General features: G+C 38.6%; 1 protein-coding gene across 1 annotated transcript; it reads left to right on the top strand.

Annotated features, from left to right (window-relative positions):
- The first annotated feature begins 215 nt into the window (after positions 1 to 215).
- Positions 216 to 12,944, top strand: tmem38b (transmembrane protein 38B). The gene is made up of 6 exons (XM_007558966.2): positions 216 to 661; positions 7,214 to 7,370; positions 8,392 to 8,576; positions 8,715 to 8,802; positions 10,775 to 10,892; positions 12,634 to 12,944. Exons 1-6 carry the CDS (start codon positions 538 to 540, stop codon positions 12,925 to 12,927), a joined length of 966 nt encoding a protein of 321 aa, XP_007559028.1. The 5' UTR covers positions 216 to 537; the 3' UTR covers positions 12,928 to 12,944.
- Positions 12,945 to 14,981: the final 2,037 nt, after the last annotated feature.

Genomic DNA, 14,981 nt, shown 5'->3' with positions numbered 1-14,981 from the left:
GTAAATAAAGCAGTTTTGTATCATTAATAGCAAATCATGCCACATTGATTATAGTTTGAATACGATTATCGTAATGCCAAGCACCTGCAGGTGGGAATAAACACAACAGCACATAAGACTTTCATATCCTGTTCCATCACCTCTCAAAGCCACCCTCTGGCAGCTGATTGGCTGTAATCCTCCAATGACAATCCGCCCTGGCTCCGCCCGCCACATCACTGGCATGGCGGAGAACGAAACAGGAATTCCGTCTATGCGCGGATGACAGCGTCGCAGATGACCGTCCCGTGGCAACGCAAAGCTGTTGCCCAGCGACCAGCGGTGATCCCATAGCTTTGCTAGCCAGCTGTGAGCCACTCGGCAGAAGCGTATCATCAACACACAGCTGTTGTGTCCCACCTGGCTTGTGTCAGACCTCTTAGACCGTGGATGGAGTGTTAATACCTTGATGCTCACAGTTGGACCTGTGCCTTTTCTCCACCCGAGGGTCAGACTAACGAACTAGCATAAAGTAGTGCTCTCGACCAGCCAACAAAGATGAGTTTCTTCGAAATGTCGTCCTTGGACGAACTGTCAGATGGACTGGCAAACTTGCCCATGTTTCCTTATTTTGAGATTGCGCACTATATCGTGTCAGTGTTGGCTTTGAGGGAGCAGCAAGGTGAGTGAAAAGTTCGAGCGTCTGCATAGTTTATAAGTTTTGCGGGTGGAAACTATGGTCGTCTCCTTGTTTTGCAACAGTTGTAACATGTTAACGTTGAACGTTCAGTGCTGCAACAACGTATGCAAACACAGTGGGTGTTGTGGCAGTTAGAAGTACATCACATACAGACTATTGTTATGCAATTTAGTCACCCTCGGGCAGTTTGCCGAACACTTTTAAGAAGTATTTAATATTTGTTTTCATGTTTATGACTTGTTGGTTTTATCTTATGAAGCTTATAGAAGAAACGAAGAATATTTTAACTTTTTTTTGTTTTTTTTCAATCTTAAATTGGGAAAGAACTTCCGCTCTCTCTTACAAAGTTTATTATTCCAGCTACTGGAATGACTAAATATTTGTTCCATTTATGTCCAATAGATTTCTAGGATATTTTTTAATTTAATTTAATTAATTTATTTTTTTTTTGATTGCATCTTTATGATGAAGGCCTTTGCTAGCAGAAAATGTGTGTGGGTTGGAGATACATTTATGTTACCAAAATGTTCAAATGATCTGTAAAAACATATGACTTGCTCTGAAAGAGGATAAATGTAACTTTCCAGAGATGCCAATGATAAATAATGTATGTGCGGTTTAGAAATAATATTGCAGTAATGTTTATAAGCTGAAATTATATTGTGATTTATGTTCCTTTGTTTTATATTACAACTTGTAAAATATGTAATTGCGAAATCATAAAAAAAACATATTTAGTTTGTAAAATATTTTAACATGTTGATATTAATAGTTCAAATTCAATAATTGTGTTTGTTAGGTGTTTTGTTTAGTGGTTAGAAATAATGCAAATTAAGTGACTTGTAATACTGCTTTTATTGAGCCAGAAAGTAACTTTGTTGCTCCAAACATGTTTTTGAATATTGCGATTACAATATCTGCATTGACAATAACTCTTACCCATGATTATAAGCATAAAAGGAAAGTACATTATATTTGGTATAAGTTACCAGGTATGACTTTGGTAAGTTATATTTGGTAACATAACTTGCCAAATATGTTATTGACATGCACAGGTTGAATATACGGCACTTACGATTTTAAAGCTTGCACAATATTTCATCTTTTGCAGAATTTGCTACATTGCACACATTGATGTTGCGCTGACGTCAGCAGTTCAATATATTTTGCAGCTTGACTGTAAAAAAAAAAAAAAATCCTCTTTTTAATTTTAAAAACACTGAAGAATTATACACTACCAAAAGAAACAAGTATTCTGTTTTCTTTTTAAAATGCAATCATATTGCTAAATTATTTTCTTATCTATTATTTCTAGTTTATTTTTGTGATGGAATCCAGGTGGTACGCGAGCTAATTCGCAATCTCCCTGATATCAGATCAGTAGATCTATTTGTATATTTCTAGTTAAAAACATCACTTATCAGGCCATAAAGCTGACAAAAAAAATTCCCCTTGTCTTCAGGTAAATTATATAGCATTTTGGTAGATCTAAACTTTAGCAGTTAGCACCAGCTAAATGATAATCTGGTAATGTTCCTGTTGGCATCAGATATTTTCGGAATGGTAACAGGTATAGCAATTTTTTTTTTTCTCCAAGGAGATGGTGCAGTGAGTAACGTAATCACCAGAGAAGTGTTTGAATCAAAATGATAATGGCAGGCTCTAGTGACAAACCTAATTTCATCCAGTAATTGAGTATTATTTTATTTTGTAATGACGACTGTGAGATTGTAATAAGATTACCAAATGCATTTACAAGTTGTAAATTCAGCTACATATTTCTGCATTTATGTGTTTATAATGGCCACTTGTAGAGCTGTAGATGTGATAGAAACTGTGCCTCTCATTCAGATTCTTTAGTGCAAGTACAACAGTATTGTTTTGATCAGGTTAATGCAATAACTCTACTACTCTATAAGACACCATGTTTCCCTTATTAAACATAATTTTTGGTCCAAGGTGAAGACGCCTTTCTGGATTATCTCCAGGGATCATCTGTGTTTTATTTTTTTGTAATTCAATGGTTGCTTTAGTCATGTGTTAAACGTCACAGCAGCTGGGGTATGTCAGATAAGACTGGCCTGCTCCAAATTCATGAACCCACCCAGCTGGTTTGTCAACTTTATAGTTTCTTCCTTTGGTCTCTATGCTGAGGCATGGCTGCGCTTTTGTTCATTTAAGGTTTGGATTCTTACAGTTCTGCTGGACAGTGTGCCAGTCCAGAAAGATAAATAAAACATCATTTTTATGAGGACCGTATGCACACATCAAACAGCCTCCACAGAACCATTGTTCTGCACTGACGGCTTCAAATCCCGTTGAAATCCAACATGACCATCTTGAAGTAGTCGTTGCACGTTTTAGACTTTTAAGGAACATTCAAGCAGTCTTGCTTTTTAAATATATTTATCTGTGATATTAAATATATTTTGAACCAAGCTTTAGAGACCACCTAACATCTATAAGGCCTATTTGGACTAGATATAGGTAATTTCTAACAATAAACTACTAACTACTACTTATCCTCTAACAATTATATAGTTTTTTTTTTTTTTTTAAGTGACTGATTGACAACAGTAACAGATTGGTCTCATAGAAAGTAGTAACAAACACATGTAGATGCTTGGGAAAATAAGAGAGTTGCTGCTTCTCCTCAAGTGTTTGAATAAGGCTTGGTGTTTTGCCGAGCTCAAAACAGAAAACTCTCTAAGTTGACTTTAATATTAACCTTGTGCCAGTCAGACCATATTATAGCAGCAGAGAGCAAAGTCAGGCCCCGTGCCAGTGTTTGTTTCTGTTATGGATTTAGTGACAGGTGGGCTTCTAATTGCCCCACCGTTTGACTTTCAGCACAAGAACATAGACGCAGGCCATTGTAGGACAATGCAGATCTATTTCTGAACTTGCCTTGCAAAGCATCTGAGCCCCTGTGACATTTTAACCCATTGTCCTCATCTCCTGGCATCAGGCCGTCTCAAAGGCCTTCTGCCTTTGAGACTCTGGGATGACTCTTATATCTCTACACTGTAGAGACATAAGCAAACGATTCATAAGAGGCGCCTCTGGGAAATGCGCTCGTACATCTGTGTTCTGTGATTTCTAGTGGAAAAAAGTTCTGAAAATAGTAAGCTGGTTTAAACGGCATCTCCTAAAAGTTTGATTTGGTTTTCAGGTTCTATTGCTCCTAAGGCCCATAAAAGGAATGGAATGCTATAAACTATTCCAGCCCTTCATGCCTGTCCTCTTTCCTGCCTTAAATCACTTTCTTTTTTTCTTGTTTAAGCTTCTATTTAGGGTCCAATAAGTCTAATTCAGACTATAAGTAACGGTAAAAGGAAGAAAGTCGTTATTTAAAGTTATACAGGACATTTTCTAGACACGGACGCGCACAGGCTTTCTCTAAAAGAGCACAAAAGTTTCATCATAAGACTCTATCTCATTATGGAGTTATTGTAAACTCAAAAGCTACACTCACTGCCACATGTGGATTGTTTAGGAAGCAGGAGGCAGAGACATGGAGGACCAACAGTGGTCATTTGTCTGTCAGCAATTTCTGCTTCAAGCCAGAAATAGAAACAAGATCTTTTTTTTTATCAATCCAGTAATGGCTGTAAAGACAGACCACTTAGGCCATGGAAGTCATGAGTTCAGGATCCGTCTAATCATGTGAGTGAAGAACGGTAGATGGATGAAGAGAAATCAGTTTAGATGGATGTCACGGGTGGAGGAGAAAGCTCTTGTCTGGGTGCAGATCGGGCATGTTTAGTTTAGAGGTGCCTTCCTGTTAGTTGATGCATTGTAGTGCCTTTAGTTGAGTGGTTTGGATGATATCTATATGACATGACAAGAGTGAAAAAGCACACATATTAACATTTATTTGTATGTGTTAGACCAACACCAAGTCCTACATAATTGTAAAGAGGAAAGAAAAACAAAAGATCTTCTCAGATGGAAGAAATTATTTGTTTTGATGACAACCCAACTTACAAACAAAAAACAACCAGTAGTGAATGAAGAAAAGAGACAATTCTGTCTCTTCTTTCCAGCCAGGCAAAAGGATAAACAAACTAGGGGAAGCATATCATGGTAGCACCAGTGTGGTTGGCCTAATAACTCATTTGCCTTGGAAATGTGTTTCCTACTAAGCAAAAGAGAGGATCTCGTTGAGTTGAACCTGCTGATCAGAGCTCTTTAAGTTAACATCAGCTGAAAATATAAACAGCAATTGCATTGTGGGTGTTTGTATTGAGTTGATCTTGCCACACCCAGCAGTTTTAGAGCTAAACACGATTTTCTGATTGTCTGCTCAAGTCAGGCTCTGGCACTGACAGCATAATTTACATTTGCTTCACATCTAAAGGTGGTGACAAAGCGTCATGGCTGCTTACTGTGTAAACACAATGCTGCACTCTGCACCAGGACTCCCCATCAGGCCAAGCACACCCACTGTTTAGTGTTTACTGTGAGGGATGTCAGAGTAAACAGATGTAAATGCTAGTTATCTAGCTATGATTTTATTCGTTAAAAGAAACAAAGGTATCCAAACTACTCTGACCCTGTGTGAAACACTTTTTAAATCCTGAATTACCTGCGATTACCCACCTTTTCTCACAAAGTTCAGTTCTTCCATCCAAACAAAATGTTGAACTCTGTCTGACTTGTAGGTTCAAGAAATAACTTAAATGGTTCTCTGACCACATGACGTAGGCTTGAAGATCTCTAAAAGCAACAAATTATGTCAAAATAAAAAGAAATTCAAGAGCAGATGAGAAAGTAAGTCGATAACCCCTATCGGCCTGGACAGGGTTGCAAGCCAGTGATCCCCTGTGAACCATTATTGACCTGCAGAGAAAACATTAGCAGTAATATGCTGGTGTGAGTTCTCAGTCCTCCAGGACATTCCTGAGTACTTGGCTAGAAGGCAACTGGACTTCTTCTCTAAAAGCCTCTAAAGCCGTTCTTGAAAACATTTTGCCTCTGAGAGTCAAAATATCGTCAGAAATAAGAAGATTAAAAAAAAAAGGTCCAGTTGTCTTCCACTTAACCACAGCAAAGAATCTTCCTGGGAATGGCCTGCCTAAAATAATTACTGCAACTGAGCTGAAACAACTCATTCAAAAGATCACAAAACAACATCTAGAGAAGTGTGAGCCTCATTTGCTTCAGTAAATGTCCGTGTCCATGATTAAACAATTAGAGACGGACTAAAATATGGGAGATTTCCAAGGACAAAAAACAATGCCTGACTAAAAAGATCACAAATGCCCCTTTCCTGTTCCCTTAAAAACATCTTGATGGAAATCCAGACTTACTGAGTCTATTCTGTTGACTAATGAGGAACAACAGTGGAACTCTGTGGATGCTATGAACTCTGTTACATCTAGCACAAAGCTAAAACGGCTCTCATGAAAAAGAACATAACACACAGAGTCAAACATGGTGGTAGTGTGATGGTCTGGAGCTACTTCGCTACTTCTAGACCTTGGAAACTTGCCGTAATAGGTGGAACCATGCTCCCTAACGGAAAACCCTGAGGAAGAATGTCTGGCCATCAATTTATGACCTGGAACTCAAACAAAGTTGTCCTATTGCACCTCTGGAAAGGCCTCTCTTGATTGATAATTGTTAGTAGAGGGCTAAAAAGCAATCGTGCCGAGTCCAAAGTAGTCTTCAGGTAAGACAAACAGAGATTTAAATTCTCCAGATCCCTCCAGGAGTCTATAGTCGGTCTCTAATCCTCAGATTAACGTCGTAAAGCTGTATGGTTGTAGAGACTCTGGACAGGGCTACCTGTCTGAGGTCTAAATGTGTTGATTTCTGGGCTTGATTTGGTCTCATTAAACTAAATAGGTCAGTCTTGGGTTGAATGTATTATACAAGTCATATTATTATAATGATATCGGCATATTGTAAATGTAAGGCATCCTGCACAATATCTTACTTTTCTTGAACACTGTGATTATGGAGATCAGAATGTGTTGTGGCATGATGTAGAGCAGTTCCCAGGCTTCTACGTTTGCATGCATTAATCTTGAGTTTATTGCTAGTCTTGTCAAGCAGGTATTGTGTGAATGATTGCAGGTGGGGAAAAAGAAACAAAGCAAAAAAAAACCCTGCATGGTTCTGTCTAATCAGGCTGGAATTACTCAGAAAGCTGACGGTTTTTTTTTTATCTTTGAGGAAGTGCTCTGATCAGTGTCATTATCTATATAGGTCGTTTCTCTGCTCTGCACTTTGAACTGTGAGCTGCAGAGCAAAGTCTGCGGATGTGTTTGACAAACCTTTCCCTTCCTCTGTTCTCTGTGCCTGTGGAATATAAGCTAGTTAATATTTATACAGCTAAGACGTTTGAGGCACAAATATCTGGCTGCGAAGAGGCCAAAGTATTACATTGCTCCAAACTTGATGTTTTGCAAATGATTTTTACAACATGATGTCCTCAGCCATTTACATGTTTGCAAATGTTATTGAAGGTGCTGAAATATTTAACCAACATGGACACTAATCACTCTAATGCTCATGTTTCTTACACAGGAGCTATAGGTCTGTCCAGAATCAGCCCCCTGGCCTGTTGGGTCAGCTCCATGCTCCACTGCTTCGGGGGAGCAGTGCTGTCAGGGTTCATGCTGGCTGAGCCACCAATAGCACCTTTGTCCAACAGCAACAATATTCTGCTCGCATCAATCATCTGGTAAATGACAGAGGCTCGAACAGTGCATAGAACGGTCTTTTGTCTGTCTAGATGTGTCCAAAGCAAGTTCAGAGAGAAGAACAAGGAGGAATAAAATAAAAATAAAAAAGTTTATGTTGTCAGATAAAGGTGACACACAAATATAACTATTCCTGAACTTGCTTTTTTTAAAATAAATAAATAAATAAATAAATAAATTAGGGAGAGCCTGACAAGTGGAAGACACAGCAGGTCTCCTGACTTTGAAAACAAAGCCTTTGGTTCCCTCTGCTGGTTTGCTTTAAAATTACACCTTAACACGCATCTCTAGCACTCTGCTGGTAAAGAGAGGTACTTCACTCACACAGCAGCGTAAAAACACTGCAGTTTACACAGACTTTTATGGTCATCGTGACCATAAAAGTCATATAAATTTTGGGCTTTTGACGATGCATTTTAAATTTCTTTTTATAACTTATATAATTATATAGCATGCTACACCTTGGTTATTTGTTTTAATCTTACAGTCATCGTGTAAGTTGGAATTTATTGTGCGTTTTTACTTGCCTGCATATGCTCTAAATTGAACATGATGCCTCAAATATGCATTGAGAGTGAAGATGTTGAGACATGGCAAGCTTTGAAGAAGTTATCTTGACTTGAATTATTGGATGGTGATTGTACCGTATCTGTTTTTAAAATAAAATCAGCACACTTAATTGAGGCACAAATAATTAATTATATATTTAATAAACTATTTCTGCACTTATTTTCATTTTTTTAAGAATACAGATAATTATTTCATGCGTTATCTACTTAATGCAATTCGGCACTCTTCACTCTCCCTTAACATTTGCATACATAGACCCAAACTAATACGACAAATATTTTTTTTAACAAATTGCATTTTTGTCCTCATGTTTTTCTAAAAGTTTAAGAGGCCAAATTTAATAAGACATTCATTGCCGTGGTGAGTGTATGTAATGTTTTGACCAGAACTGGATGTCTGTGCCAAGTTATCAGAGCTTTATTGTCTCTGCAGGTACCTTGTATTTTATTGCCCCATGGACTTGGTCTACAGCTTCACGACTCTGCTGCCCGTCAGGGTGGTGCTGTCAGCAATGAAGGAGGTGACCAGGACCTGGAAGATCCTTGGAGGCGTTACTCTGGCACAAGACAAGTACCAGGACAACCTGCTGATTATGATCACCATCGGGTGGGCGAGAGGTCAGTAAATGATCTGAGTTCTGCATAGTTTTCATGTGATACATGTGAAAACATCAGTTAGCTTTTAAACCACTATAAATCAGGTAAATTGTGTTCTTGTTTTTTTTTGTGTTTTCATGGCGTGTCTGTTCTTTGCAGGTGCTGGAGGTGGCCTCATCAGTAATTTTGAGCAGCTTGTCCGGGGTATATGGAGGCCAGAAACCAACGAGCTAATTAGGATGTCCTAGTAAGTCTTCTCTGGCAGTTTTGCATTGCGGTCGGTGTTCACGGGTTTTCTGAGCGGAGAAAAAAACCAAAAAAACAACAGCTTTGTTTTTCTACCATACACTGGAGTTCTGACAAGAATGTAGCTCACATAGCTATGACCACTACAGGTGAATAACATGGATTATCTGTTCATCTGTTAGTAGGTGGAGTAAACAAAGCTGGTGTTTTACGGCACCAGACGCATTTAAGCTGCCTTTGACAGGGGTATTTGTGGTAATAGGTTAGGGCGTCTCCAAAACTGCAGTCGGGTTATGGGTTGTAGGCACTCTCCAGTGGTCAATATCTGTCAAAAGTTATCCAACCTATTTGAGCTGATGCATGAGGGGGTCAAAGGCTGATCTGTGTAGCGCAATCTAACACATTCACATGCGAGTAGTAGATAAATTGCTGAGGTTTATGCTCAGCAATTTATGTTAAAATCCATAGTGCATCTTTGTAGAATAACACGTCCTGCTAAAATGCAAAATATCTTCATTCAGGTTGGAAAACTAATCCTAAATTCATTACCATAGTTAAACTGGTTCATTAAAGGAAGCAAGTACTAAGATGATGATGAGAGCAGTCAGTCAACATTAATAACAATATACTAGCAGCATGATGTGCAAATCAGTGATAGTTTCCACGCATAGCTAACTCGGAGTGTTTTCATACCTGATAGTCCGGTAGACTTCTTTCGATTGGAAAGGAAAATTGCAATGTTTGTTACATTTTCAGCTTGTTGTGGTTCGCTTTCACACTGCACTGTGTCAAACAATCCAAACCATTTGAAAAACTGGTTTACTTCCTCACATGTGGTGGTGCAGCATTAAGAACCTGTGAAGCAAGCGACATGAAAGCGTCTGAAGAAGACATGAACGCAACTTCCTTCTTCGCAAAACGCGAACAAAAGTGGAGTGGTGTCATATATTAGCGGTTGCAGGGTTACTTTTTTGTCTTTGGTAAAAGACTACAAGCCGTTTCTCCCTCTGGCACTTGACACGCACGTTTGTTTTGGGTGTATTTGCACAGATTGCCCTGCGCTTTAGTTTGCTTCCTGATTTCGCAACAGTGTCCGGAACGATTGGCGTTCACCTGTACGTTCGAACCACACCAGAGATCACTTCAACTGAACCGAGATCTAGGTTTTCAGTTGGGTCACAGAGAAAGGATCTGCTGCTGACATCTGGCTGCCAGACACCAACAGCACACCTTCCAGGGGTTCTAGTTTTTGAGAAGCACAGCTTGGACTTCTTTGAGCCAATTAATTACACAATCTTATAAAAAGTTATGGCTGATTTCTGTTCTGGATCAGCTTAAGATTTTTGCTAAATACTCATCTGGTTTCCACGGAGGGCATTATATGTGAGCCATGTTTTTTAAAGTTTCCCTCTGTCTACAGCACATTATGATGGTTATCTCTGAAACTTGTTACTTGTATAAAATGCCATGTCTCAAAGCTTTCGGGCAAAGCAGGACCAACAAACAACATCAGGCAGGTGATCATGATGTTATGCCTGAATGTTGTGGCTAAAACCTTTACCAGTCGTCTCATTTGAGGAATGAGTGGAAATGGAAATGATCATTTTTCCAATACGGTGCTGTAATTTATTTGAAAGTGTTTTACAGCAATCAAGCTAAGAGAGGTAATGCACATTAGCGCTTATGTGTCTTAATGAGCTCTAATTACGCTCACAGGTTTATGATTTTGTGAGAGGGCTCTGTTCAGTGTTTAATATGTCCTTTCTCATCATTCATGCTGCAGCACCAGCTTTTGCCGCTCTCTAGTTACAGATAATGTGCTGCATGATGACGCGGAGCCAAGAGGCAGCCTGTAAACAAAAGTGTTTGATTTGGACTTTTGTAATTTTGCAGCTATTTTGCATGCGGAACGTCTCGCGTGTCTCCAGATATTGTTTATTAGAATATTCTGTCTGATGTTTTGTCAATTTCAGCCCTACAAAGATCACCCTGATGGGGGCGGTGCTGTTTGCTCTGCAGGAGACTCAGTACCTGTCTGTGGAGAAACGCCACCTGATGCTCTTCTACACCGTCTTTACTGTTGTCAACAAGGTCAGTGTCTTTGACCGTGTTCACACTATTGGAATCCAACCCCGAGGGTCATATGCAGAACAGGGAGACGTGTCTAATAACAGCTATTTGACGGTGTCCTCTTTTATTAATTGAAGCGAACCTTTGATATAGCAAATGTTTTGTTGCTACAGCTCCAGCCAGATCTTTGATGTTTTGTCTTTTAAATGACCTTTCTCCCTTTGCTGTTTTTTTTTTTTTTTTTTTGAAGTTTTTACTGCGGTGACTCACATTAGCTGCGTATTACCCCAGGGCTGGAGCTTTTGCATCATTTTCATCAGCTTGCATCACCCACTTTTCTCTTCTCTGGGAAACTTGTGCTCATGACTCAGACACAGATAAATCTATCACATCTTCTTTCAACTTTTGCTCCAGTTAGCTCCCACCGACTGATCCGTCAAATTACCAGCAGCCCGTTTCGTCAGATTTAAGAGCTGTGTCCAGGCCTGATGTTTATTATTTTGTTTCTAATGGCACATGCTTTACACAGTCATTCACTAATGGAAATTAACCAGTAATATGTGCTTTTATGCTTATTAAGCAGCCGTCATGTTCTTGCTGGAAAAGCAGCCATTGATCAATTATAAGGTTGTAATACTTAACACAGACTTATGTTTAAAGTCTACCTTTCTGCTGTTTGAATGTAATGATAATTTGTGCATTTTCTAAAGTTAGTTTGTTTAGTACTTGCATGTAGAAGAGGTAGCAGTCTGCTTTATTATAAATTGACATCATTTTATGAGACCGCCATGTGATCTGCAGTGTTTAGTTAAAATAAAACCGAATCATATTCTAAATACATCGATTTGTGAGAGGTGCCTGCAGTTTAGATGTTTCTATTCTCAATCTTTCTAGGTATGTAGTGTAACTGAAATCAACAGACTGTTAAATAACTTTTACCTGCCAGTTGGGTCTTTTGGACCCACTTTGTCAACCAGTCATTTACACTCATTTTCTAAGGTCTATGTATAGTTAGCTGTTAGAAAATGTAGCTATGTCTCCAAATAATAATAATTGCCTATCCTATGAACAAGAGGTCATTTTATAGTTGTTTTTGTGCAATCACGCACAAATCACACCTGATAGATTCTCATATTAATAAGAGCCTCCTGAACCAAACGTGGATCAAAACCACAGTAAATGGAAATTGCATTTATTAATTATGAGACTTGATATATATACATTTTATTTTTATTAATCTTCATAACATAATAGATGTTCTTAACTTACAAATAAGTTGGAACACAGTGGTTTGGGATCTTGCCTACAAAATGGTTGATTTTACAGGGATCAAACGGGGACACAAAAGCAAACACCATTCGCAACAACAACATCCTATTTACAGATATTATTGTTCAAATTCCTGCTTCGACTGGTCAACTTTATAAATAAACCCAAGAAAAGCCCTGGCGTGTCAAGGCGGGTACCAAACGTTCACAGTCTTCGTTCAAATCAAACCCAGATTGTGGTCAGAACAAAAAGATCCAAATTGTTAAAATAAACTTGCTATTGTTGACAGAACTTCCAAGCAATTTCTATTCTAATGAGCTTTTCCTGGATCATGTGGTATCTGAAATTTTCCTGTGTTTTCTTTTCATCTCCTTAGAAATTAGAATTTCAGTGATTTTGCGTTTACAAATTTTCCTTCGGTCCCGTTGAGCAGCAGTGAACCGTTTGGGCAACTTCTCTCATCTGATTTCTCTTTTTCTTTGCTTTTCTTCAGACCCGGATGATGCTGACGGGCTCCTCCTCCTTCCCCTTCTCCCCCATCGAGTGGTTCTTGTTTGAGATCCTCTTTATGGGACGTTTCCCCTCCTACACTCTCTCCCTGAGACAGATATGTGGAAACTTCATCATAGGTAACGGCACATCAAACAGAGGCAGAGCCGCCACTCGTACAGCAACCAAAGAGTGCAAGGACAACAGACACAACTGCCCTTCTTCGCCTGTTAGGGGTGACAGAGGCACGCGCAGAGCCAAAGACGACGACACTAAAGACTCCAAAAAATACAAATAAACAGCTTTTGCCTTGTAGCACCTTTTTTTTTTTTTTTATCTGAATCCTTTACGGTTCAGATTTGTCACACTGAATGTTGACCTAGACTTTATGTTCCGTTTTTCTCCGTTTGAGAAAAAAATTTTTTTAGTTGTCATGCTTGAAAAGATATATTTTTCCTAAAGTGTTTCTTATGTATTTCTCAGGATTTTGGCTATAAAAGAAAGAAGACATTCAAAAAGAGATGAGTTAAGCAACCTCTGGATGTTTCTCTGGGTTAATTACCCCCTTCTTACAGAACGGTGACATGCATGCTGTTGGAGGTGAAGGGGACGCCACCCTCTGGCTGACTTCACACTTGCAGTACAGAGTATAGCTTCTTTATTTTCAAATATTTATTTTAGAAATGAAAAGTTTATATATTCCAAAGCTTTGGGACCAATGCTGTACACCTGTTGAGAATTTCTGTATATTTTTGCTCCATCTAGAGGCTAATATTTTTGTTTTTATTTTTTTAAACTTTTACAGGTTTTACAGGTTTTTAAAAGAAATTATATTTGATTACACTCAGATGTTGTATTATATTTATAAAAATCAACGGCACTATTGAATGTAATATATATATATATTTGAGAAATGCAATGCGTTCACACCTTTCTGCCTCAAATGTGAACTAAGCGCATGAGAATAAATGGGTTGATTCGAGCTAATTATTTCTGTGATTTGATTTCTTGGTTCTGCCCGACATTTTAGATGCCATCTCCTGTTTTGTTTTTTTTTGTTTTTAAACCCAGAAGACTTCAAGTTCTCTTAAATACTTTTACAAGACGTCTCATTAATGCAACATCAGACATTCTCCTAACCGCTCCATGCATGTGTCAGCAAACAACTTATAGCGACTTTTTAACTGCTCGTAAGTTGATACAAATCCTCAGAAGTAACTTTTCTTAGTAGACTGAAACCTTGCATCATCGTAACATCAGCACCTGATTGATACCTCACCCTCTCTGAAAAGCTGCTGGAGAGAAATCCCCCAAATCCCCCTCCACCCCCCCCCCCCCACCAATTCTCGTCTGCGTAACCTCAAACGTTGGAGCGGCCCACCCCCCTACCCTCTCCCCTCTGCGAATGCAAATTAAAAACCGAGGGTGGGTGTTGAGAAGAAAAGAGAAGAAGATCAAAAGCGATACTGGTGGAGGTGATGTACCTGCTTTTAAAATGTCCAAATATGTCATGTGTTTGCGTGTGTTTGCGTATGTGTGCGTGTGTGTGTGTGTGTGTGTGTGTGTGTAAGTTAGAGACTTGGATTTTACTGTTGGCTGCTGGGCTTTTGTTGTGGTGTCCTTCCTTAATCTTTCTTAATGTTGAGCTAATTGAATAAAAGGACACATATTTTTATCCACTGCCTTTTACAACCAGAACAATTATGTCATTACACAGCTCAGAGCCTAAATGCTATGATGCAGTTGTCTTAATGAAGTCCTGACTTGCATAAAACCCTCACACAGCCCCCCCCCAACACACATCAATTACTCAATGAACAAAGCAGCCCACCCATCAGCCTCTTGTTTTTTTGTTTTTTCTTTTTTATTCTAGTCAGCTCTTTGTTCCTTGTTTTCCATTCTGAGATGAAACATAGATGTGCCAAGGTTTAGGGATATTCGTTATTTATTCACATACTCTCTTCCTTTAGCACTTCTAGGTCTTTCTTAAAAGTTGATGAAGCCGCGTTGCTTTTACATGAAGGTTTAATGAGTGCAATGTTTGTTTTTGATCTGGAGTTCTTCTGGAGTCAGTAATGTATGCAGCCCTGTTGGATGACGTAATTAATGTGAGAGAAATTCTGCATTAAAAAAAAAAAATTATATATATATATATATANTTAGTTATTCCTCATCAAAATGGTCTTCTTTGATAACATTTTTTCAGATGTTTTAAAAGTATCTATAGTTTTATTTATTTGTTTATGTAACGTTAATTTGTCAGCATTATTAAAATCGGCACTAAATGTTCAAAGGTGTAAATAGGCTTTAAAACACAGCGCTTTCATAGAATGTCACATTGTTTTGGCACAG

This window comes from Poecilia formosa, unplaced genomic scaffold (genome assembly GCF_000485575.1).
Source record: "Poecilia formosa unplaced genomic scaffold, Poecilia_formosa-5.1.2 Scaffold100, whole genome shotgun sequence".
NCBI lineage: Eukaryota > Metazoa > Chordata > Actinopteri > Cyprinodontiformes > Poeciliidae > Poecilia > Poecilia formosa.
Note: the sequence above shows the minus strand (reverse complement) of the source record. Positions and strands in the feature narration are given on the sequence as shown.